The sequence below is a fragment of the Chaetodon trifascialis genome, chromosome 15, assembly GCF_039877785.1.
Source record: "Chaetodon trifascialis isolate fChaTrf1 chromosome 15, fChaTrf1.hap1, whole genome shotgun sequence".
Taxonomy (NCBI): Eukaryota; Metazoa; Chordata; class Actinopteri; order Chaetodontiformes; family Chaetodontidae; genus Chaetodon; species Chaetodon trifascialis.
Window position 1 is genome coordinate 23,483,863 of NC_092070.1, and position 18,127 is coordinate 23,501,989.

An 18,127-nucleotide genomic window follows, 5' to 3' on the forward strand; every position below is an offset into this window, starting at 1 on the left:
GTCTAAAGCGTCTCACTGGGGGTTAGACGCCCAGAAAATCAGCATTATGAAAATAGATGGTTCCACCTTCAAACTGCAACAAGAGTGATAGCTGTCCTCTCCCTCTTCCTCATCTCCCAGCATCGATTAAACACCTAAAAAACTCATCTCTGCTCATCAAAATGACATTTTGAAATTTTGTCCCATGAAAAAAAATCTCTTCACGCCTTAAAATTGCTTAGATGTAACCTTTGCCTTCATTTAGCGGCTCTGTGAATATGCAGCGAGAAAAGCACCATGGAACGTCAAAGCATGTTAGCATTGTCGCTGTTAGCAACACAGACCTGCTAGCATGGCTGTAGATCATTTAGTGGCCTCTAGTGGTGAGTTTGCAGATTGCAACCAGCTGAATACCCCCACACCTTCCTCTTCCAAGCATGCAGAACTTACAGTTTCACACCACTGGGGGCGCTGATGCACAGCACTCATATGCACGCAGTTTTAACATCCTTCTTGTTTCTGATGTCAGTCACAGCTCCTCATTTACTTACTGCGTCTCGTGTGTTTGTGTTTTCAGGCGTGGCGGCTGCTCGTGCTGAGTGCTTCTCGCTCGCTCCTCTAAATGAAAACGCGAAACACTTGCCACGCTCCTTTCATCTGCTTTGATGGGAACCAGCTGCTGCTTCGATTAGATAAGTGCTCTCCTTTCAGGCTGTCACTTTCACAGAGCCACCTCTTAGTTTCAGTTAATTTCAAACACACCTTTTCACTCTTTTGGCAGCTCGCACAGGTTCAAAATGTCCAAAACACGACTGGAGATCAACAGAGAAAAGCAAGATCAATAGCAGCAATTCTGTGGGCTATTCCTTAAATCTTGGCATGTTTGTCTGTGTGTGTGTGGAAGCAGACATGCATGCATTAAATGTTTTATGTGTTTACAGTTTTCAGTCCCTTCTGATCAAAGCTTCATTGATTCCAGTTAATCAATATTTCCATGTGTAAATACATTAAAAAGTAAAGAGCTGAGAGCTCGCGCAGCTCTCAGTAAAAACCTGTTTCTCTGTAAATCTGCTTTATAAATGAGCTGCACAACATTTTCTTACATTTTCTGCTCAGATATGCTGCCAACAGTGAAGCAACTCCCAGCTGACCCCAAGCCTTTTTTTTTTCAGTCTGAATGTTTGCAGCCGGGTCTGTGCGTTAATTATGTCCGACTGTGGCCAAAACGAGCTCTTCCTTTCATACCGCTGTGGTGCTGCTGGTTGTCATGACTCGATTAGCGATGCAAAGGTGGACAATTGGCCTCCTCTGACCTGAACGTAAGCAAACCGAGCACCGTGAAAAGTGACATTTAATAAAATGGTTGTTTTCGCTGGTGTAATCTTCCCCTCAGGAGCAGTAAGACCTCTCATTGGCTTATTATGTTTACATCACATCCAACATCCATCCATTATCTATACCGCCTATCCCTTTCGGGGTTGCGGGGGGCTGGAGCCTATCCCAGCTACAGTGGGCGAGAGGCGGGGTACACCCTGAACCGGTCGCCAGCCGATTGCAGGGCCACATGCAAAGACAGACAAACATTCATACTCACACTCACACCTACGGACAATTTTGAGTCATCAATTAACCTAATGAGCATGTTTTTGGTCTGTGGGAGGAAGCCGGAGTACCCAGAGAGAACCCACGCATGCACGGGAAGAACATGCAAACTTCACACAGAAAGGCCCCGTCTGACCCGGGGATCGAACCGGCAACCTTCTTGCTGTGAGGCACGCGCACTACCTGCTGCGCCACCGTGCAGCCATCACATCCAACATGTCAAAGAAAATGCAAATTCAGCAAAAACACAATCACACACAATCTGGAACCACCACAATGGAGTGACGATGCTAACGCTGAAATGCACTGAGCTTCAGTTCTTCTGATGGCCGGCAGGTGCTCACACCCAGAAATCTATGCTGGGTATAGATGCTGGTGGAAGGGGTTGATCAAGTACAGATATATACTACATGAATACAACATAAATGGGGTAAGACAATGACAGGAATATTTGGCCTCATTTCATTATGTGTCTCCCTTTATATATGTTTGAAAAATGAGGCCAAACATGATAAAACTTCCTTGATAATTACTCATCAAAACGTTTTGCAAAGGTCAAGTGTGTAGGATTTAGGGGATATCTATTTAATACAATCTGATATATACTGTGTACTGTTTACCTGTTTGTACTCAATACACAATCAATAAGGTGTCACTCAGAGCGTGAGCTGCAGCGCTTTGATGGTGGATCAGGACACTGGAGTCCTTATTTTCTCTCTTATCTTAGCAGCAAGAGCACCTGACATTTCAGAGGCAAACAGAAAACGAATACATGAATCTAATGATGTCTAACAGTGTTATTGCTTTTGATGTGTGTGTGTGTGTGTGTGTGTGTGTGTGTGTGTGTGTGTGTGTGTGTGTGTGTGTGTGTGTGTGTGTGAGGCAGTGAGATGGGAACAGGAAGTGAGTGTGTGCGTGAACCCGCTGAACTTCGCCGGCTGCCCTCCGGTCTTTCATTAAGCAACAGTTGACAGTCATTAAGGACTCCGCGCAGCACACGCTGTTTCATCACTGAAGCACCGCAGATTCATCTCAGCTCCGCACTCAAAGGCGAAGTAATATGCAGAGGAACACGTCTCTACCTGCTGTGAATGGGGAAAACTGGTGCTAACGTGCTAACGTGTAATCACATTGATGAGGAGGAGAGATGGTCGAGGAACAAAGAGAAGAAGAGCAAAAAGTGAAAATAAGCTTTATGATCACGAAAGAGTGAAGAGCTTTGATAACATCTGTGAGGCTTTCTAACGGCGGCGTGACCGCCAAGAGCTGACGGGCACGAGGACAGGTGACAGGTGACAGGTGACAGGTGACAGGTGACAGGTGACAGGTGAGTGACCTCAGTGTTGCTCCTCAGAGCCAGAACCAGGTATTTCTAACACAGGTTTTTACATTTGTTGTTGAGAGTCACAGCCACAGAAGTGCTCCAACTGTACGTCACATAACGTTGTCTATGGGAAAAAAGGAAGGGATCTTTACTTCTGCAACCAGCGGTGCTCTTACTTCACAACTTCACTTCAAACGCCTGCTCGCAGGCTGAGTCGAGTGGTGATCAATATCTCAGCTGAATGAAAACAGCCTGGTTCGAGGGGGATGATCATTGACGTTTTACAGCCTCTGACAGACACTCTGCCACCGACTGTACGGCGAATTTATAGAAGGACGAACATTCAGCAGCTCAAAAGAGTCATCATTTGGTTTGAAACTTATCCGATGATCTTGACATAGTTTGTACTTCTGAGGCCACTGAACGCCTCACGAATGCTGTGATACGACAAACAGTTCGAACACACGAGCTCCTTTCATTCAGCGGTCCCTTCTGGAAACGAGTGTTTTATAACCTCCAGCAGAGCAGAAGCTGAATAGCGATTGTAAGAGACGATGAACGTCAGAGGATGAATGTGGCGAGGCTGTTTCTAAGAGCTGTGAAACCTTCAGCCGGCACATCTCTTCAGGGCTCGATGGAGAAAAGGTGTTCATGTGTTCATTACTGTCACACAGGCGCTCTGATTGTTTTGTTGGCATTTTTTACAAACGGCCTTGAGCACTGAACGGTCACATTCACCACCTTTCATTTCTAAGAGGAGGAGGAGCTGCTCAGCAGATAATCTCACAGGCTGACTTCATGTCAGCAGGCAGGGCCTCACAAATTCATATTCTGTTTTTGTTGACAGGGTTTTTTTTGCCAGTTTGTTAACTATGGAGACAGGAAAGCACAGAGGAAACTGTGGTACATATATGAATAAAATATAGAGGAGAAAATAACATTTTTAGCTATGCAGGCAGTGTGGCTCTCAGACTGCAGTGTCGATTGATCGGTCCGTTCATCCTCCCCAGCAGATGAACCCTATCGAACTTGATCCCTGACATTTCCTCTTGCGCCACCATGAGGTCAATGTTTTCACTTGTTCAGTGACATTTCTCACCGTGAACTTTGCCACGATGACGATGACATTTGTGGTTTTTAGTGAAATGTCTCAATTGTTGGATGGATTGTCTGAAATATTTATGTCCCCCTCAGGATGAATTTTACTTGCATTAATGATCCTTTAGTGCCACCATCAAGTCAAAATTTGAATTTTCCAGCACACAGCTGTCCTTTGTATTAATGAGCAAATGTTAAACTAAGATGATGAACATGGTGAACGTACCTGCTGTTCACCCCGGAGCAGACGCAGGTGCTCCCCTGGGAATGACCGGTGTGGCTGCTGGTATTCCCACCAGCAGGTAACCAGGCATCACCTCAACCAATCAGCACACAAACTCAAGTCTTCAGCAGCACCTTCACCTGTGCTCACCTGCTATGACCTCTCACTGCTCTCCCCCAGATCCTAAAGCAAAGTCATGTCTTGCTTTTTGTCTAATTTTAATCTGGAAAAAGAACAGTATGAAAATACAGGGGGGGGGGTTAGCACATATATTTCTTTGACTAGCTGTACTCTCCAACACTGTGAAGTGAATCAGGTAATAGTACACAATGTACGCACGGCAGCACATATCAGACATGAACCCCGTCACCGTCGCACTGCCTGCTCTCTGCAGTCCTCTGCTGTTAATAGATGTGCATTTCTTTTCTGAAGGTCTCTAATCTGACAAGGTAGCATTAGCATTGTGTGTATCTGGTTACCATGACAACTGAATGGACCACCAGGACCTTGGATGAGAGACTAAAGAGGAGTGTTACGAACCAAGTTTTCATCTGAGGACGTGTGTCAGGCGATGGCATGCGGGGAAGGGCTGAAGGCAGGATCCTACTGTCGCAGCCTAATGAGGAATCTAAACACTTGTTTGTGCAAGCAGAGAGCTTCTAAATGCCACAAATTGGGATAGATGGCATCTCAATAATAACCGTGTAAAGGCCACTTTTCCCTCTCCTCCGTCTCACTTTGTGCACCTGCGATTTATGCAGCGGGCCCACGGTTAATGTTTATTTATGGTGATTTGCTGCTGATGTGAGGGACTGTCAACACAGCAGCTGTTGAAGCCACTTTTGAAGCAATTACGCTCGCTTTGACTGATGTGAAACGCCTAGAGAGGAGAGTGGCACAATCAACGGCTACTGTGCCTACATGTGCCCGAACCTGAGATCTGCAGGCTGCACCGCAGACGCCACTCTTCTTGGTCTTGAGAAGCTGCAGCATTTGTCAGCTGACACGCTTCATTTACTACATTTAGCAGCACGTTGACATCTCGCTGCTCACATTTCCTCTGCTGTCCTCACGTTCACCATCACCTCTCTGCCTCACACTCAACCACACACTCACTATGCACACACATAGTGTGCACTGAGCTTCACTTACAGTAAGACAATAAGAACAGTGGAAGACATCAGACGACTGGACGAGTGTCGTGTTTCTCTCGGCAGTCTTCTCTTTTGTTGCTTTCAGCCTTTTCTGACGCACAGTTTGCCTCCTTGATGTGACAAACACCATCGTCTCGATATCCTCCATTGTTTTTCTCATGTCTCTTGGCAGTGGATTTATGTCTCTTTGCAGTCTATTGTTGTCTCTTTGGTCATTTTGAGTCTCTTTCTGGTCTTTCTGGTCATTTTTTGCTTCTTAGCAGCTGATTTCTCTTGCAGTTGATCTGTGTCTCACAGGCCCTGGAGTCCCAGCAGTCAGGCCCCCCTGGGCCTGTGCCGAATAGACCCATTCAGTAATCCATTCATTTCCCTTCATGTTCTCATAAGCCTCTGATTACAAGCTATCCTCCTTAATATGAAACTTTTGGGAACACATTCCTCATGGTGAACAGAGGAACGCAGTGATAGAAGCAGGAGGACCAAAGCATCGCAGCAGAGCAGGCCACTCCTGGTAGATGACCTTGTCTTATAACAGATGCTCCTGGTGATCGACGGAAGGAGAAATGGGCCTAATTTAATTAAAAAGGGTCGACTCAGCACAATCAGCCGAGAACACACGGTCGGCCTGTTCGAGTCTGCAGAAGCTTTTCAGGAACTGAAGCATTTTGTCACAGTCAAGTTTGAGATGACATTTGACCTTTTCCCTCACTGTGTTATTCTGCAGGACCTGAATAAATATTTAGGCATTTAATACACGTATAGAGACTTTAGATGTAGCTCAGTCTCTCATTTGTGAACAAGATAAACGCTCCTGTTTTCACACCTTCACACGGTTAAACTAATGCTATACGGAGGTGTTAATTATTCATTTCAGGGTGTGATACACGTGAAGAGCTTAATACATTTCATGACACACTCATAAATGCACCGTCATTACTCACTGCTATAAGTGCAATATATTAGAATACATAAAGCTGCGAATTTGAAAAGTTTCCCCCAAAACCGGACGTTTCATTCTTCAATCGAGCTCGTGAGGTGAAGGAACAGCTGCTGACCTGTCACAGCATTTTCACATCCTGCTTTGAAGGCACGCCGATCTTGACTCATGAAGTTTGAAATATTTGACTTACTGCGCAAAACTGACATCTCTGATGACTTTGCACTGTGTAAGATCTATTTCAGGTTTCTATCTGTGAACCGTTCCCCTCTGTGACCACTTCAGTGGTTGAGTTACAGCATGGCTTTCAGGGCAGGGCAGCCATTTTCCACCAGCTCACTGAAAAAACAACGTACGATGCTGTAAGTGCATTAAGTGCACCCCCACCCACCCATTTAATGGCCACAGTGGGAATAGACAGCATTGTGTTTATTAGATCAGAAACTGTGCTCTGTTGACAAGTTTAGCCTATTGTTTATTTCAGGAGCCTAAATATGCAGGATAAATTTATACAGGAATAAAAAAATTCAGCATATTACTGCCACCTAAGAAGCTGCAGCTGCTCAGAGGAATAATTCAATAATTGCATAGAGCAAACATTGAATAAAATCAATATAACAATAAGCAAGCAAGATAACACGTGTACATTGTAAAGTAGCATAAAGTGACAAAAAAACTGAATAATAAGATTAATAATGATAGAATAATTGAAAGAGTCCAGATAAAATCTACTTATCTACAGTGGCTGTAATGTGATGCATTTGTCCCCAGTCTGACCAGTCAGACCAGCAGCCAGCCTCAGCCAGGAGCTGGTCGAACGAACAGTCGACTTTTCACTTCCCTCCGCCGGCCTCTCAGTGACCAGAGCCGGCTATCATTCGTCAGATCAGCAGCAGTCGGCCTCCACCACCTCACCTCAACCACAGTGAGTCACAGTGTTGCACCACCATGAACACACAGTGTAGTTTATTTCCACTCGCTCACACACACACACACACACACACACACACACACACACACACACACGCACGCACGCACACACGCACGCACGCACGCACCTGCTGCCACAAACACTCTATCAGTAAATCTGCTGTTGAAAGTAACAAACGCACCACTTCCCATGCAAGCATTAAAAATGACAGGCGCAGAGGTTTCAGGAAGTAACCGAGCTGTTTTTAAATGAAGGAACAGATATTTTTAATGATTTATAATAATCATGATTTCACCTCAAACCAGCAGTGTTACGAAACGTGAAGGCCCACTAGGTGGGGCCTCACATTTAGAAATGAAAGAGCGCTTTCAGTTCGACTTTTGTTTCCTTTCTGAAGAACAAGACACACTTGACATCACTTCTTAAAGAGTTTTTTATACATTTTTATTAATATTTGGTCCCTTCCAAACAGCATAAAGTACATTTTACCAGTACAGTGGTACTGTGTGTCATGACTGGACTAAACAAATTACTACTCCAGCGTAGTAACACAGTACAAAGCGATTAAATGTATTGACGTTCGTAGTAATAGTACTACAGTATTAGCATTTGTTTTTGCAGAACTCGTATTTGTAATAACAGCTGTGTAGTAATAGTAGTAGCAGCGTTGCGTAGTTGAAGGGTATGAATGACATTTCTGTTTCTTAAAGAAATCCACACACACACACACACACACGTACAGTTTTTCCATGCACGTCATCTGAAATGTTGTAAGAGACGATTGAGCGAGCCGGAGTCTTCAGCGCCTCAGAATGGCAGCGCCGGCCCTTTTCTCACTCACTTGACTCTCTGTTTGTTTCCTGTGCAGCCGTCAAACGCTGCACATTAACAACATGGCCATACGCAGAAAAGACAGCTTCCTCTGGGGGAAAGGTACACCATCGTTTCTTTTTATTCTTAAATTATGATGGAAAAGTGCTGCTCAGAAACAAAACCTGGTGTTGTTGAGAGATGATTCAGGCTTTTCTTAGTCGAATCATTTGTGTATTTTAGTCTGTCGGACTCAGAGTTGAACTCAAAATGCTGCTAATTTAGATTTTGTGAATTACAACCCGTCAGACATGTTTCCTAAAGTATCTTCATGTATGTTTTGCTGTTCAGATGGAAATGTTTGCTTTTTTAAAACCACATGTAACACATATGTGACAGTTCTGTTATGTTCATTTTGAGACCTGTGATTCATTTGTTTGTTTACACTGAAACTTCTGCTGCAAATTGTCATCCTGGACAATCCCATCCCAAAATTAATATGACTTGTCCTTTAATGGAAAACTCAAAATTTAATGAAAAGAGGAAGCGAAGCTGCTATTTTCAGCCCTTTCTTCTCATTCATAGTGCACTTCTCTAACCAGTGAAGTGTAAAGTTGTGCTGCATGCTGGTCTGTGACAGTGAGTGTAGGCGTGAGGCAGGATGTCAAGACCGTCCACAGTGCTGCATGTCTGCGACGGCTTCGTCAAGTGTACGCTACCATCCTGAACTGAGGCTTGTTGTCACCCCACAGCTCTCCCCAAACTGCCCCCAGGAGAGCAGAGGCAGGGTGAAACCATCAAGACTCACAAGTTTGAGCTGCTGGATGATATTCAGGTACGATGGTGAATATATCCGTCCAAGGTCTCACATTAAAATCCCTCATTATTCTCCTCCATGCACCCACTGCTGGCAGCCTCCAGTTTTTTCACAGCTCACAAAGGCATTTCATTCACCAACTTTTAAATGAGATATGGCGGATTTGAAGGTTATTTCATAACTGTGAGGGACAAATCGGCCCTGAGTCATGCACCACTGGGTCTACGGGTATCTGTGATGTAATAATCAGCCTTGGTCCCGAGTTAACATCACTGCTCTGCTTCTCCACTGCGTCTCTCAGAAGCTGAGGCTGGAGATCAATCATGTCAGGCCAGAAATCCACAGCCCTGAAATGAAGGAGCAGAAGTGAGTATGAGCACATTTTCAGAGCAGCTCTTCTATGAGTCAGCGCGGCCTCTTCCCATTATTTCAGCGACACCTTGGTGCTGCTTCAGACCTCCACACCACACACATTTCTCAGTTTGGCAGGCAGATTTGTTGTGATTTTAATTTGCCTGAGTCAGAAGTCAAGATAGCTTCCACTGTAAGCTGCCTGCTGTCGAACGCGTCTTTGAACCTGTTAAACCTTCCACTCTGATGTTTTCAAACCTTCTTTTCATGGAAATGCTTCTCATGCAGCGGTTCCTGGCCCGTTTTACACCTCTAGAGCCCCATCAGATGAGTTCAAGTAGCCTTTCTGGGAAGCCATTTATTTCAGCCATTTATCCATTCCTTTAAGAAATCTATATTCCAACCTGATGTCAACCACTCTCCCATTATTCTTAGCTGTTTCAATAGCTTAAACATCACTTTAGCAAACCATTTCAACTGATAATCGATCACTTTAGCTAACTGTTTCAGATGTTTATCCATAAATCCAGAGGTTTCTTGGGGTTACCCTCTGAAGCACATGTACCCTGGTTGGATTAACTGATTCAGCACACTTTGATGTATGTTAGAGAGAGTCTGGTCATGCTGCAGCTTTGAAGCACTGAAACCGAAATCTGAGAGGAAGTTCTCCTTTGACATGTTGGTAAAGTGTTCGTGTGGCTGTCTAATGCCGCTTTTGCCGCTTTAATAAGGCGATAAAAGCCTATAAGTGGTGTCACGGTTCATTTTGCTGTACCTGCATTACCGGCATGATAAGCGCAGTTTCTCAGTAACACCGCCCCCATCCCAAAACCCCCACAGCCAACACAAGATTAAACACACCCACACGAACGGTGGAGAAAATGTTCCGAGGAGTTTATCTTCAGAATCTACTGATTGACAGAAAATGATTTGATGACCATTTTGATAACAGATATTTATCTCTTCTTCACATCAACATGATCATTTCTGCTTCAGACCTCTTAAATGTGAAGATTTTCCTTTTTTTCTTCATTTCATGGCACAATGACTGAATAATTTTGATTTTAACTGTTGGCCAGCAGAAGCTCTTCACGATCAGATGGTGTCGTTTTGAGCTTCAGTGATTCAGTAATAACTGAATATATCCAAAATTCAAGACCGAACAAGTTAATGTTGTGTGAACTAGACCCAGAATACAGAAGACACATTTAAAAATATCATTAGTCAAATAAATGTAAAGAATCAATGAAGAATTCACGAGATAAAATAGTTTATACATGCAGTATACAGAAAATAAACAAATATGATATATAAGAGAAAGTTTATGATACAAACAATGAGACGAGCTCTCTGATTTTGAACATCTGTATTTGTCATTTTAAAAACATTAACTCAAAATCAATTTTTTAAAAAAAGCCTATATTTATTTGTTTACAATGAAAATTGTCTTTGACTTGTCTTGGCAGTAAAAATATTGTGAGGAACAGAAGATTCTTGCGTGGGAAAAAGAAATTCAACATGGACCCCAAAAAGGTATAGTATATAGGTAAAGTACAAACATATAAAAGTACACAACAGTTGTGTATATAAAGTGGAAAGACAGGTAAACAGTGTAGTCCTGTCACCAGTGGAGGAATGTAACTAAGTACATTTACTCAAGTTCAGTACTTAAGGTTGAGGTGATTGTACCTACTTGAAATGATGTTGGGTAGTTTAATCTACAGCAATGCATCATATTATATTATATCTAAATACTATCACACGTCTGTGAGAACCACGTGTCTCTTCATGAGCTCAGAAAAACAGTTTCCAGCTGATCCAATGAGGGATGACGATTTCAGTTTAGTCTAAACACAGAGCACGCAGTGCCGTCACGCTCTGTGTTTCATACACACTGAGTGCAGCACAGTTGAAGTGAAGGTACAGTTGGTGAAACTCTATTTTGACTCACTTGAGCTGCTCTGGATATGAGCGTCTGCAGACGGCAGCGGAGATAGCTCACAGAGCGGATGTCGATTGCAGTGGTGTGTGTGCGTCTGTGATGTGCAGAAGTGCAAACTGTGCACAGACACAGATGACTGAAGAGCGAGAAAAACCACATCCTGTTCCCTGAAGTGGGGCAGAGGCGCCACTTCACCGCAGCGACCTCCGTTTTCTCGCTCCTTCCTCTCTGCGTCCTCGTCCCTCGGCCTGTGACCGCCCTGCGCTCGGGCCTGAGGACGTGCAGGAGAGCGAGGACCGACTAGTTATTAGACTTGCTGGGGTTAAGAGTGCCTTGAAACGCAGTAGATTTGAAGAACTGCTCAGCAGGAGGACGCTCTCAGAAGAAAGGGTCATATTTTGAGGATCTGCCTCTGAGCAGCCTGTGAGCTTTACAGATAACAGCATGCTGTGTTCATCCAACCCTTCAACCGGTGAATAATCAAAACAGTGAGTCAGAAGGAGAGGAAGTAAACTTTCCTGACGTGTGATCTGACTCGCTGATCGACCTGCAGAAGACAGCAGGACTTAAAGAGAAGTTTTGGCCAACATGAACAAACACAAACAAAACCTTTGAACCAAACATTTAACATTTAAACAAGCCAGACTGGACCGTCTTTAGTTCTAAACAGCCTCTCTGCACCACATAAAACACATGTTTCTGTGTGAAAACATGGATGCTGCTGATTTACATCCTCTCTCTGACCTCGCCTGCCGTCTCGCTGCAGGGCATCTGTTACCTGGTTGAAAACGACCTGCTGGACCGGCGAGCAGAGTCAGTGGCTGAGTTTCTCTACAAAGAAGAGGGACTGAACAAGACCGCCATCGGCAACTTTTTGGGAGAAAGGTGCAGCACACACACCAGTGACCTGATATTCACACGTGGATGTAACTTCAGGGCTTGATTATTCTCTGAATTTGGTGGTTGTTCTGATCTTTTTCTTGGTGTTTGCACAGGGAGGACATGCACCTGCAGGTCCTGAAAGCCTTTGTGGGCCTGCACGAATTCTCAGACCTGAATCTGGTGCAGGCACTGAGGTGCGTGTCACGACATACAGCCTGAAATGTTGCAGCAGTTTCTCCCTTTCGTCTTGTTTTGGTGATGATGTAGAGATCCTCCTCCCTACCAGCTCGACATTGCTCGTGTGTTTTTTTTACACCTCTGCTGTCTTGCAGGCAGTTTCTGTGGAGTTTCCGTCTCCCGGGAGAAGCTCAGAAGATTGACAGGATGATGGAGGCGTTTGCAACTCGCTATTGTGACTGTAACCCCGGGGTCTTCCAGTCCACAGGTACGAACACAAAGAGGCTTTGTCTCGCCTGATTCGCTTTCTCAGACAGTCCAATTAAAAAGTTTCATTAATTTCACAGATTAAAAAAACACCCAAGTTAAACTCGTTAATAGGAATCTTTTCTTCTTTTGGGTGAAGCCTGAGTAACTTCCTGTCTCTCCCCCACTGATCAGAGTAAACAGATTGTTCAGCTGGAGTGTTTGTGCTCAGGCAGCATTCGCAAAAACTCATTATTTTTAATGGGCTCAATTCATCCAGCTGAAGCGGTGATGATGATGCACAGCTGAGGAAGACTAACCGTGCTTCTCTGCTTTCTATATGTGTGTATATGTGTGCGTTTGTGCCACAGACACATGCTACATCCTGTCGTTTGCCATCATCATGCTCAACACGAGTCTCCACAACCCAAACGTGAAAGACAAACCCAGCCTGCAGCGATTTGTGTCCATGAACAGAGGAATCAACAACGGAGAGGACCTGCCCACCGAGCTGCTCACGGTCTGCTACTAACACCAATACCTCATTCATAATGTCCTGACAAACCACAGCCTGTGTAAAACATGGACGTCCCATCCGTGACGTCCATCTCAGCAAGAACTGGCAGAGAGGTGGAGCGTGGGTGGAGCTGAGGCGGCCAAATGAAGCCGGGTGGCTGAAACCTAGCGGCTCAAGCTGCCATGCCATTAATTCTGCTGGAATGGGGGATTAGCTATAGAGAGCAAAGCTGTTTTCAGTGCCGGCCTGTAAACATGTTTATTTCTCCTGTAAGGTTGCATTTTAATGTGGGGGTCTATGGGGACCTTTTTTCATTAGAAGAACTGCAGTTTAATTGGCTTCATTTTTCAGCCGTGGAGGTTGCTGCTTGTGATAAACTCGTGTTTGTCACTAAACTAAATATAACCCCTATAATATAACAACTTTACTTCCCTCTGTGTTTCACAGACGCAACATTTTACTGCTTCTACAGATAACTGTACTTGTACTTGAAGGGTGTAAAGTTGTACACGAACAACATCACCAAATTCTCAAAACGCATACATTTTTCTGCATATATATCATTTTTCACTATTATTTCAGCCTAGTGGTAACAGTACTTTGTTATCATCGTGTAAATAAACAACTTTATAAAACTGAACAGAATCCTTCAACTGATCTGAATCATAAAATCACAGTTTGGCTGAATTTAACTTCCTTTATCTTCAGTTTTGGGGATTTTTGATATTTCATTATGTGCAGTGATTCATTTTTCCTAACAATAGATTAAATCCAGGTGTTGGGGTTTGGGGGATTTTTATTCTGTCGCTATCTCCGATCATCTGGATTTTCAGTTTCCACTCTGATGGTGAATGTTCGTCACAGTTGGTCCTTTTAGTTTCGAACTTTTGCTCCTCCTCCCATTGTGACATTTCTGTTTTTCCTGAGTAACACGATCCACGTCTGTCGAAATCAAAACAAACATGGTTTACATTTGATTTTGAAACTAATATTTTCTTGGAATATCTTCCAGAAACTGTACGCGAGCATCCGCAGCGAGCCGTTCAAGATCCCAGAGGATGATGGGAACGACCTCACGCTGACCTTCTTTAATCCAGACAGAGAAGGCTGGCTCCTGAAAATGGGTTAGATGATGAAAAAAAAACAAAAAATCCAAGCAAACAGAGCGTCTCTGTGTCTGTGTCCCCTGAAATGTTCTTCCCTTTGTTGAAGGTGGTCGAGTTAAAACCTGGAAGAGGAGGTGGTTCATTTTGACGGACAGCTGCCTGTACTACTTTGAATACACCACAGTAAGCATCCATCAGTCCGCCACTATAAAAACGTTTAGGCTACAAAACATGGAAATGTCAGACCTCCTTCTGGTGGTCCAAAGGTTAAATCTGTCTTTAATACCTGTCTCCCGCTCCAGGATAAAGACCCAATTGGGATCATTCCTCTGGAGAACCTGTGTGTCAGAAAGCTACAGGACACAAGCAAACCGGTAGAGTAGAATTTCCTTTTGGTGTCATGAAGATGTTGAGCTTCCTGGACAGAAGAGAGCAGCGTATGAACACTAACAGTGCTGTATGTGTGTCTGTGTGTGCGTTTGAACAGTACTGTCTGGAGTTATACAACCCCAAAGGACAAAAGATCAAGGCCTGCAAGACGGAGAACAAAGGCAGAGTGGTGCAGGGTAAACACCAGTCCTATAAGCTCAGCGCAGCCAGCGCAGAGGACCAGGACACCTGGATAGATGCCATCAGGTGAGAGCTGCTGATGCAGCTGAGCACACAGCGAAGGCCAGGTGCCTTCAGCGAGTCGTGTTTGTCGAGGCTTAAGGTGGAACACGTGATCAACAGAGACGATCAGGATGAAATCGTCTGACCTCCAGAACCATCTTCAACTAAAGCTGCAGCCTCTTCTTACGACGAGGGGCGATGTGTTGAACTGTGTCTTTACTGGGATCAGTTGTCTCCTGGAGTCCAGGCTGGTTGCCCAGCAACAGCTCAGAGCCAAGAAATAGCACAAGACAGAAAATTGTTATTTTTACACTTTAGACTTTGTTCATATCAAACAAACGAGATGTGACCTGTTAAGTGTTGAGCTTTTGTTTGAAGGAGGGTTCATTCAGACAGAGCCAGGCTATCTGTTTCCCCCTGTTTCCAGTCTTTGTGCTAAGCTAAGCTAACTGCCTGCAAACACACATCAGAAGGAAATAAGTTATTCATAAAAATTAATTTAAAAATAAGACAAAGACAATGCATTAACACGAGATGGAATAAAACCCACTGAACAGCAGTAAAACAGTTTCATACTCCAGTTGTTCTCCAGCCATTAATTGCTAGCAGTGATAATGACTGCAGCACAGCTGAACAGGTAAAATGATAAAACCATGACTGTTAATCCGCTATGTTTTTGATTTAACTTCATAATCTTCTCTTTCAGGGCGAGCATCACCAAGAACCCTTTCTGTGATCTGGTGGCTCTACGAAAGAGGAAGGTCATCAGCAACACTTCCTCTTCGGCCTGAAACACGAGACGTCAGTGGAAACGACGCGCGAGTTTGGATCCTGGACGTGTTTTTATGAGTCCTGTCATTTCATGACAAAAACTGAAAGCAAAAGTTAAATCGCACAACATTTCACAGAAATGTGCAAGCTGGGAACTAACTGTTGTTATAAAGTGTAAATTAAGATCACTTCTGCAAACTGCACGCACTACTGCTCCGAGCTTAGAGGCTGAAACTCCCACTGCCGAACACCTGCTACCACAGGGGGGTCTGTGCCCCCGACCAGAGCCCCGAGGTGAGAGGTAGCTGACCTGAGAGCGTCATGGATGGAGGTCTGAATGGGCCCAGTGGTGCAGGTCCAGGGCTGCTCTCACTAAACGTCTGTAAGCAAAATGACCACAGAGAGACAAATTGACCACCAAGAGACACAAAATGACAAATGGCAAACACCTCAATGAAGATGCAAAATATCTAAAAAGGGACGTTAAATGACCACAAAGTGATACGTTTGTGGTCATTTGTGGTCATTTTGCACTTCGTGGGTGTGTTGCTCTCATGTAGGTTTGGAGTCTTTTCCATGTCTGTCCCCTTGTCTCACGATCTGTCTGTGGCTGTTGGCTGTTTGGAGTCCCAAACAGCAGCTACTCATTGATGTTACTTCATGTTAGAATCCAGCTGTCCACTTTGTCAAACCTGATCTTTTTTAGAGAGAAAATCTAAAACATATTTGTAAATCTGTCGAGTTTTCACATCTTATCCTGTAAATTCAGTCCAGTCTCTCATCTGTGAGGAATTGTAAAAAGTGAAAAAGTTAACTTATGAATCCTTTGAAATTGTACAGTATATTTCATTTAGCTTGCATATATTTTAATTTAAGTGTCTTCTGTTTGTATAATTTAATGACTTTATAGTGATGGAAGAATCAAACTTGTAAAATAAATGTCTGAAGCTGTTGGTGTGGCTGTTTGTCCAGCAGGTGGTGCTACACCATCACTCCATGTCTCTTTCTTCAGGCAGCTCATGGTCAAATATGATCGTTTCATTGTGACTGAATGTCTTTATCACACTATCAAAGCGATGGCGGCGTGACGTAAGAAGTCAAACCACTGAGAAATCCTGTCGTATCTTGTTTTTTTCACCGTTTTCAGATCAGTCGGTGTGTGCTGCATGAAGGCTTTTCCTGTCGTGAGTGTGTGATGCTGTGATAGAGAGCTGTGGTTTCCTGGGAGCAGGTACTCACCAAAAAACCAACACTTAGAAAAGAAGCTGCGTGTTTGCAGAACACATTTCCTCACAATGTTTTCTTCAGACCTGGAGCTTATCATCGTCTTGAATCACCTGTGAAAAATGAAGTTCCCAGGCTTCGCTTTGCAGGTTCAGGACTGTTTCACCTCCTCACTGTTTGCTGTCCTGCAGGCCTCGCTGCTGTACGTTCAAAAATAGGTAATAAAATTAACATTTTTGAGGTTTTTTTCTCTTCAGCCAATATGCAGAAGAGGTGACGATGAAGATGACTGAATGCAGGAATGACAATAAAATATCATTGCTGCCCCAAACAAGGAAATTTTATGTTTTGTCATGTTTCCTGCACAGTGACATCACTCATGGAGAGAGGTTAAACTCCCTGTTAGAGCTCTGAGCAACAAGCTTATTTAGGATTTGGGAGGAAAATCACAACACCAATCACAGACATGGAGCAGATGAAGATTCGCTGTATTTAACCCTGTTTTACAGACCTCAAGAAGACATCAGGCAGAAGACCATTTTGTGTGTTAATCTCAGGATTTAAGGACATTTCACTAAAAAGCGAACATTAAATCATCGTGATGTTAAACACAAACTGGATTCCAGTCTCACTTGAATCACATGACAGTCTTTTAGGCCAGTAAACCTGCTGTTTCTATGGGTAACAGTGATGTGCCTGAACAGAAATGTGCATGCAGACACATTTCTGCTTCACATGACAATCTGCACCTTTCATCAGACAACGCTTTAATTTTAAACACCATCTTTCTTTGTGCATCAGGAACAATTCGCACTGAACGTCACAGAAAATCATGTAAAACTAAGGAACTGACAGAACTTTTGGGATGGACACACACACTCCACGGCGTCTGGTACCCTGTCCACTGTCTCTCTGTTGGACTGATTATACACCTCATTGCATACGTTTGATATATTCTGTCATAGTATTCTTATTTTCTATCGTATTTTGTACTCCATTACTGTACTATAGTACTATAGTATAGTATATTGCACTATACTAAATGTTATTTTCTAACTACAATCATGATTCACCATATTATTTATATTTAGATTACATAGCTCTATTCTCTCTCTCTATCTCTATATGAATACAGACTGTAAGTGCCATTACTAGTAAATATTGCTCACTGTTCACTGTAAATACAGGCTGTTGACTCTTCAGTCACGCTGCTTTCACTTCAACCTTGTAATTTAAATGCCAAGTAAGATGAGATGTTTCTGCTGTTTTCAGCTCTTTTATTCCATCTCTGTGAGAAAGTTGTGATTATTTGCATCTCAAGTGGTTCTCCAGGATTCACATTTTAATCTCTGCCAGCTTCAAGTGAACAAAAACAAAATCCCGACCTGTGTGCAAACACGCACAGCGGTCAGCGCGCGTGCAGA

At 43.6% G+C, this 18,127-nt stretch overlaps 1 protein-coding gene across 1 annotated transcript; it reads left to right on the forward strand.

Annotated features, from left to right (window-relative positions):
* The first annotated feature begins 8,102 nt into the window (after positions 1 to 8,102).
* Positions 8,103 to 16,431, forward strand: LOC139343318 (cytohesin-4-like). Its single transcript, XM_070980881.1, has 13 exons — positions 8,103 to 8,181; positions 8,811 to 8,893; positions 9,177 to 9,241; positions 10,693 to 10,759; positions 11,935 to 12,053; positions 12,164 to 12,244; positions 12,383 to 12,495; positions 12,845 to 12,993; positions 14,003 to 14,114; positions 14,203 to 14,279; positions 14,399 to 14,470; positions 14,584 to 14,732; positions 15,415 to 16,431. Exons 1-13 carry the CDS (start codon positions 8,142 to 8,144, stop codon positions 15,497 to 15,499), a joined length of 1,212 nt encoding a protein of 403 aa, XP_070836982.1. The 5' UTR covers positions 8,103 to 8,141; the 3' UTR covers positions 15,500 to 16,431.
* Positions 16,432 to 18,127: the final 1,696 nt, after the last annotated feature.

Coding starts and splice junctions, on each gene's coding strand:
- LOC139343318 (XM_070980881.1), top strand. CDS start 8,142: ATGGCCATACGCAGAAAAGACAGCTTCCTCTGGGGGAAAG. Junction 12,994..14,002: donor TGCCCACCGAGCTGCTCACG/GTCTGCTACTAA, acceptor AATATCTTCCAG/AAACTGTACGCGAGCATCCG. Junction 14,733..15,414: donor ACCTGGATAGATGCCATCAG/GTGAGAGCTGCT, acceptor CTTCTCTTTCAG/GGCGAGCATCACCAAGAACC.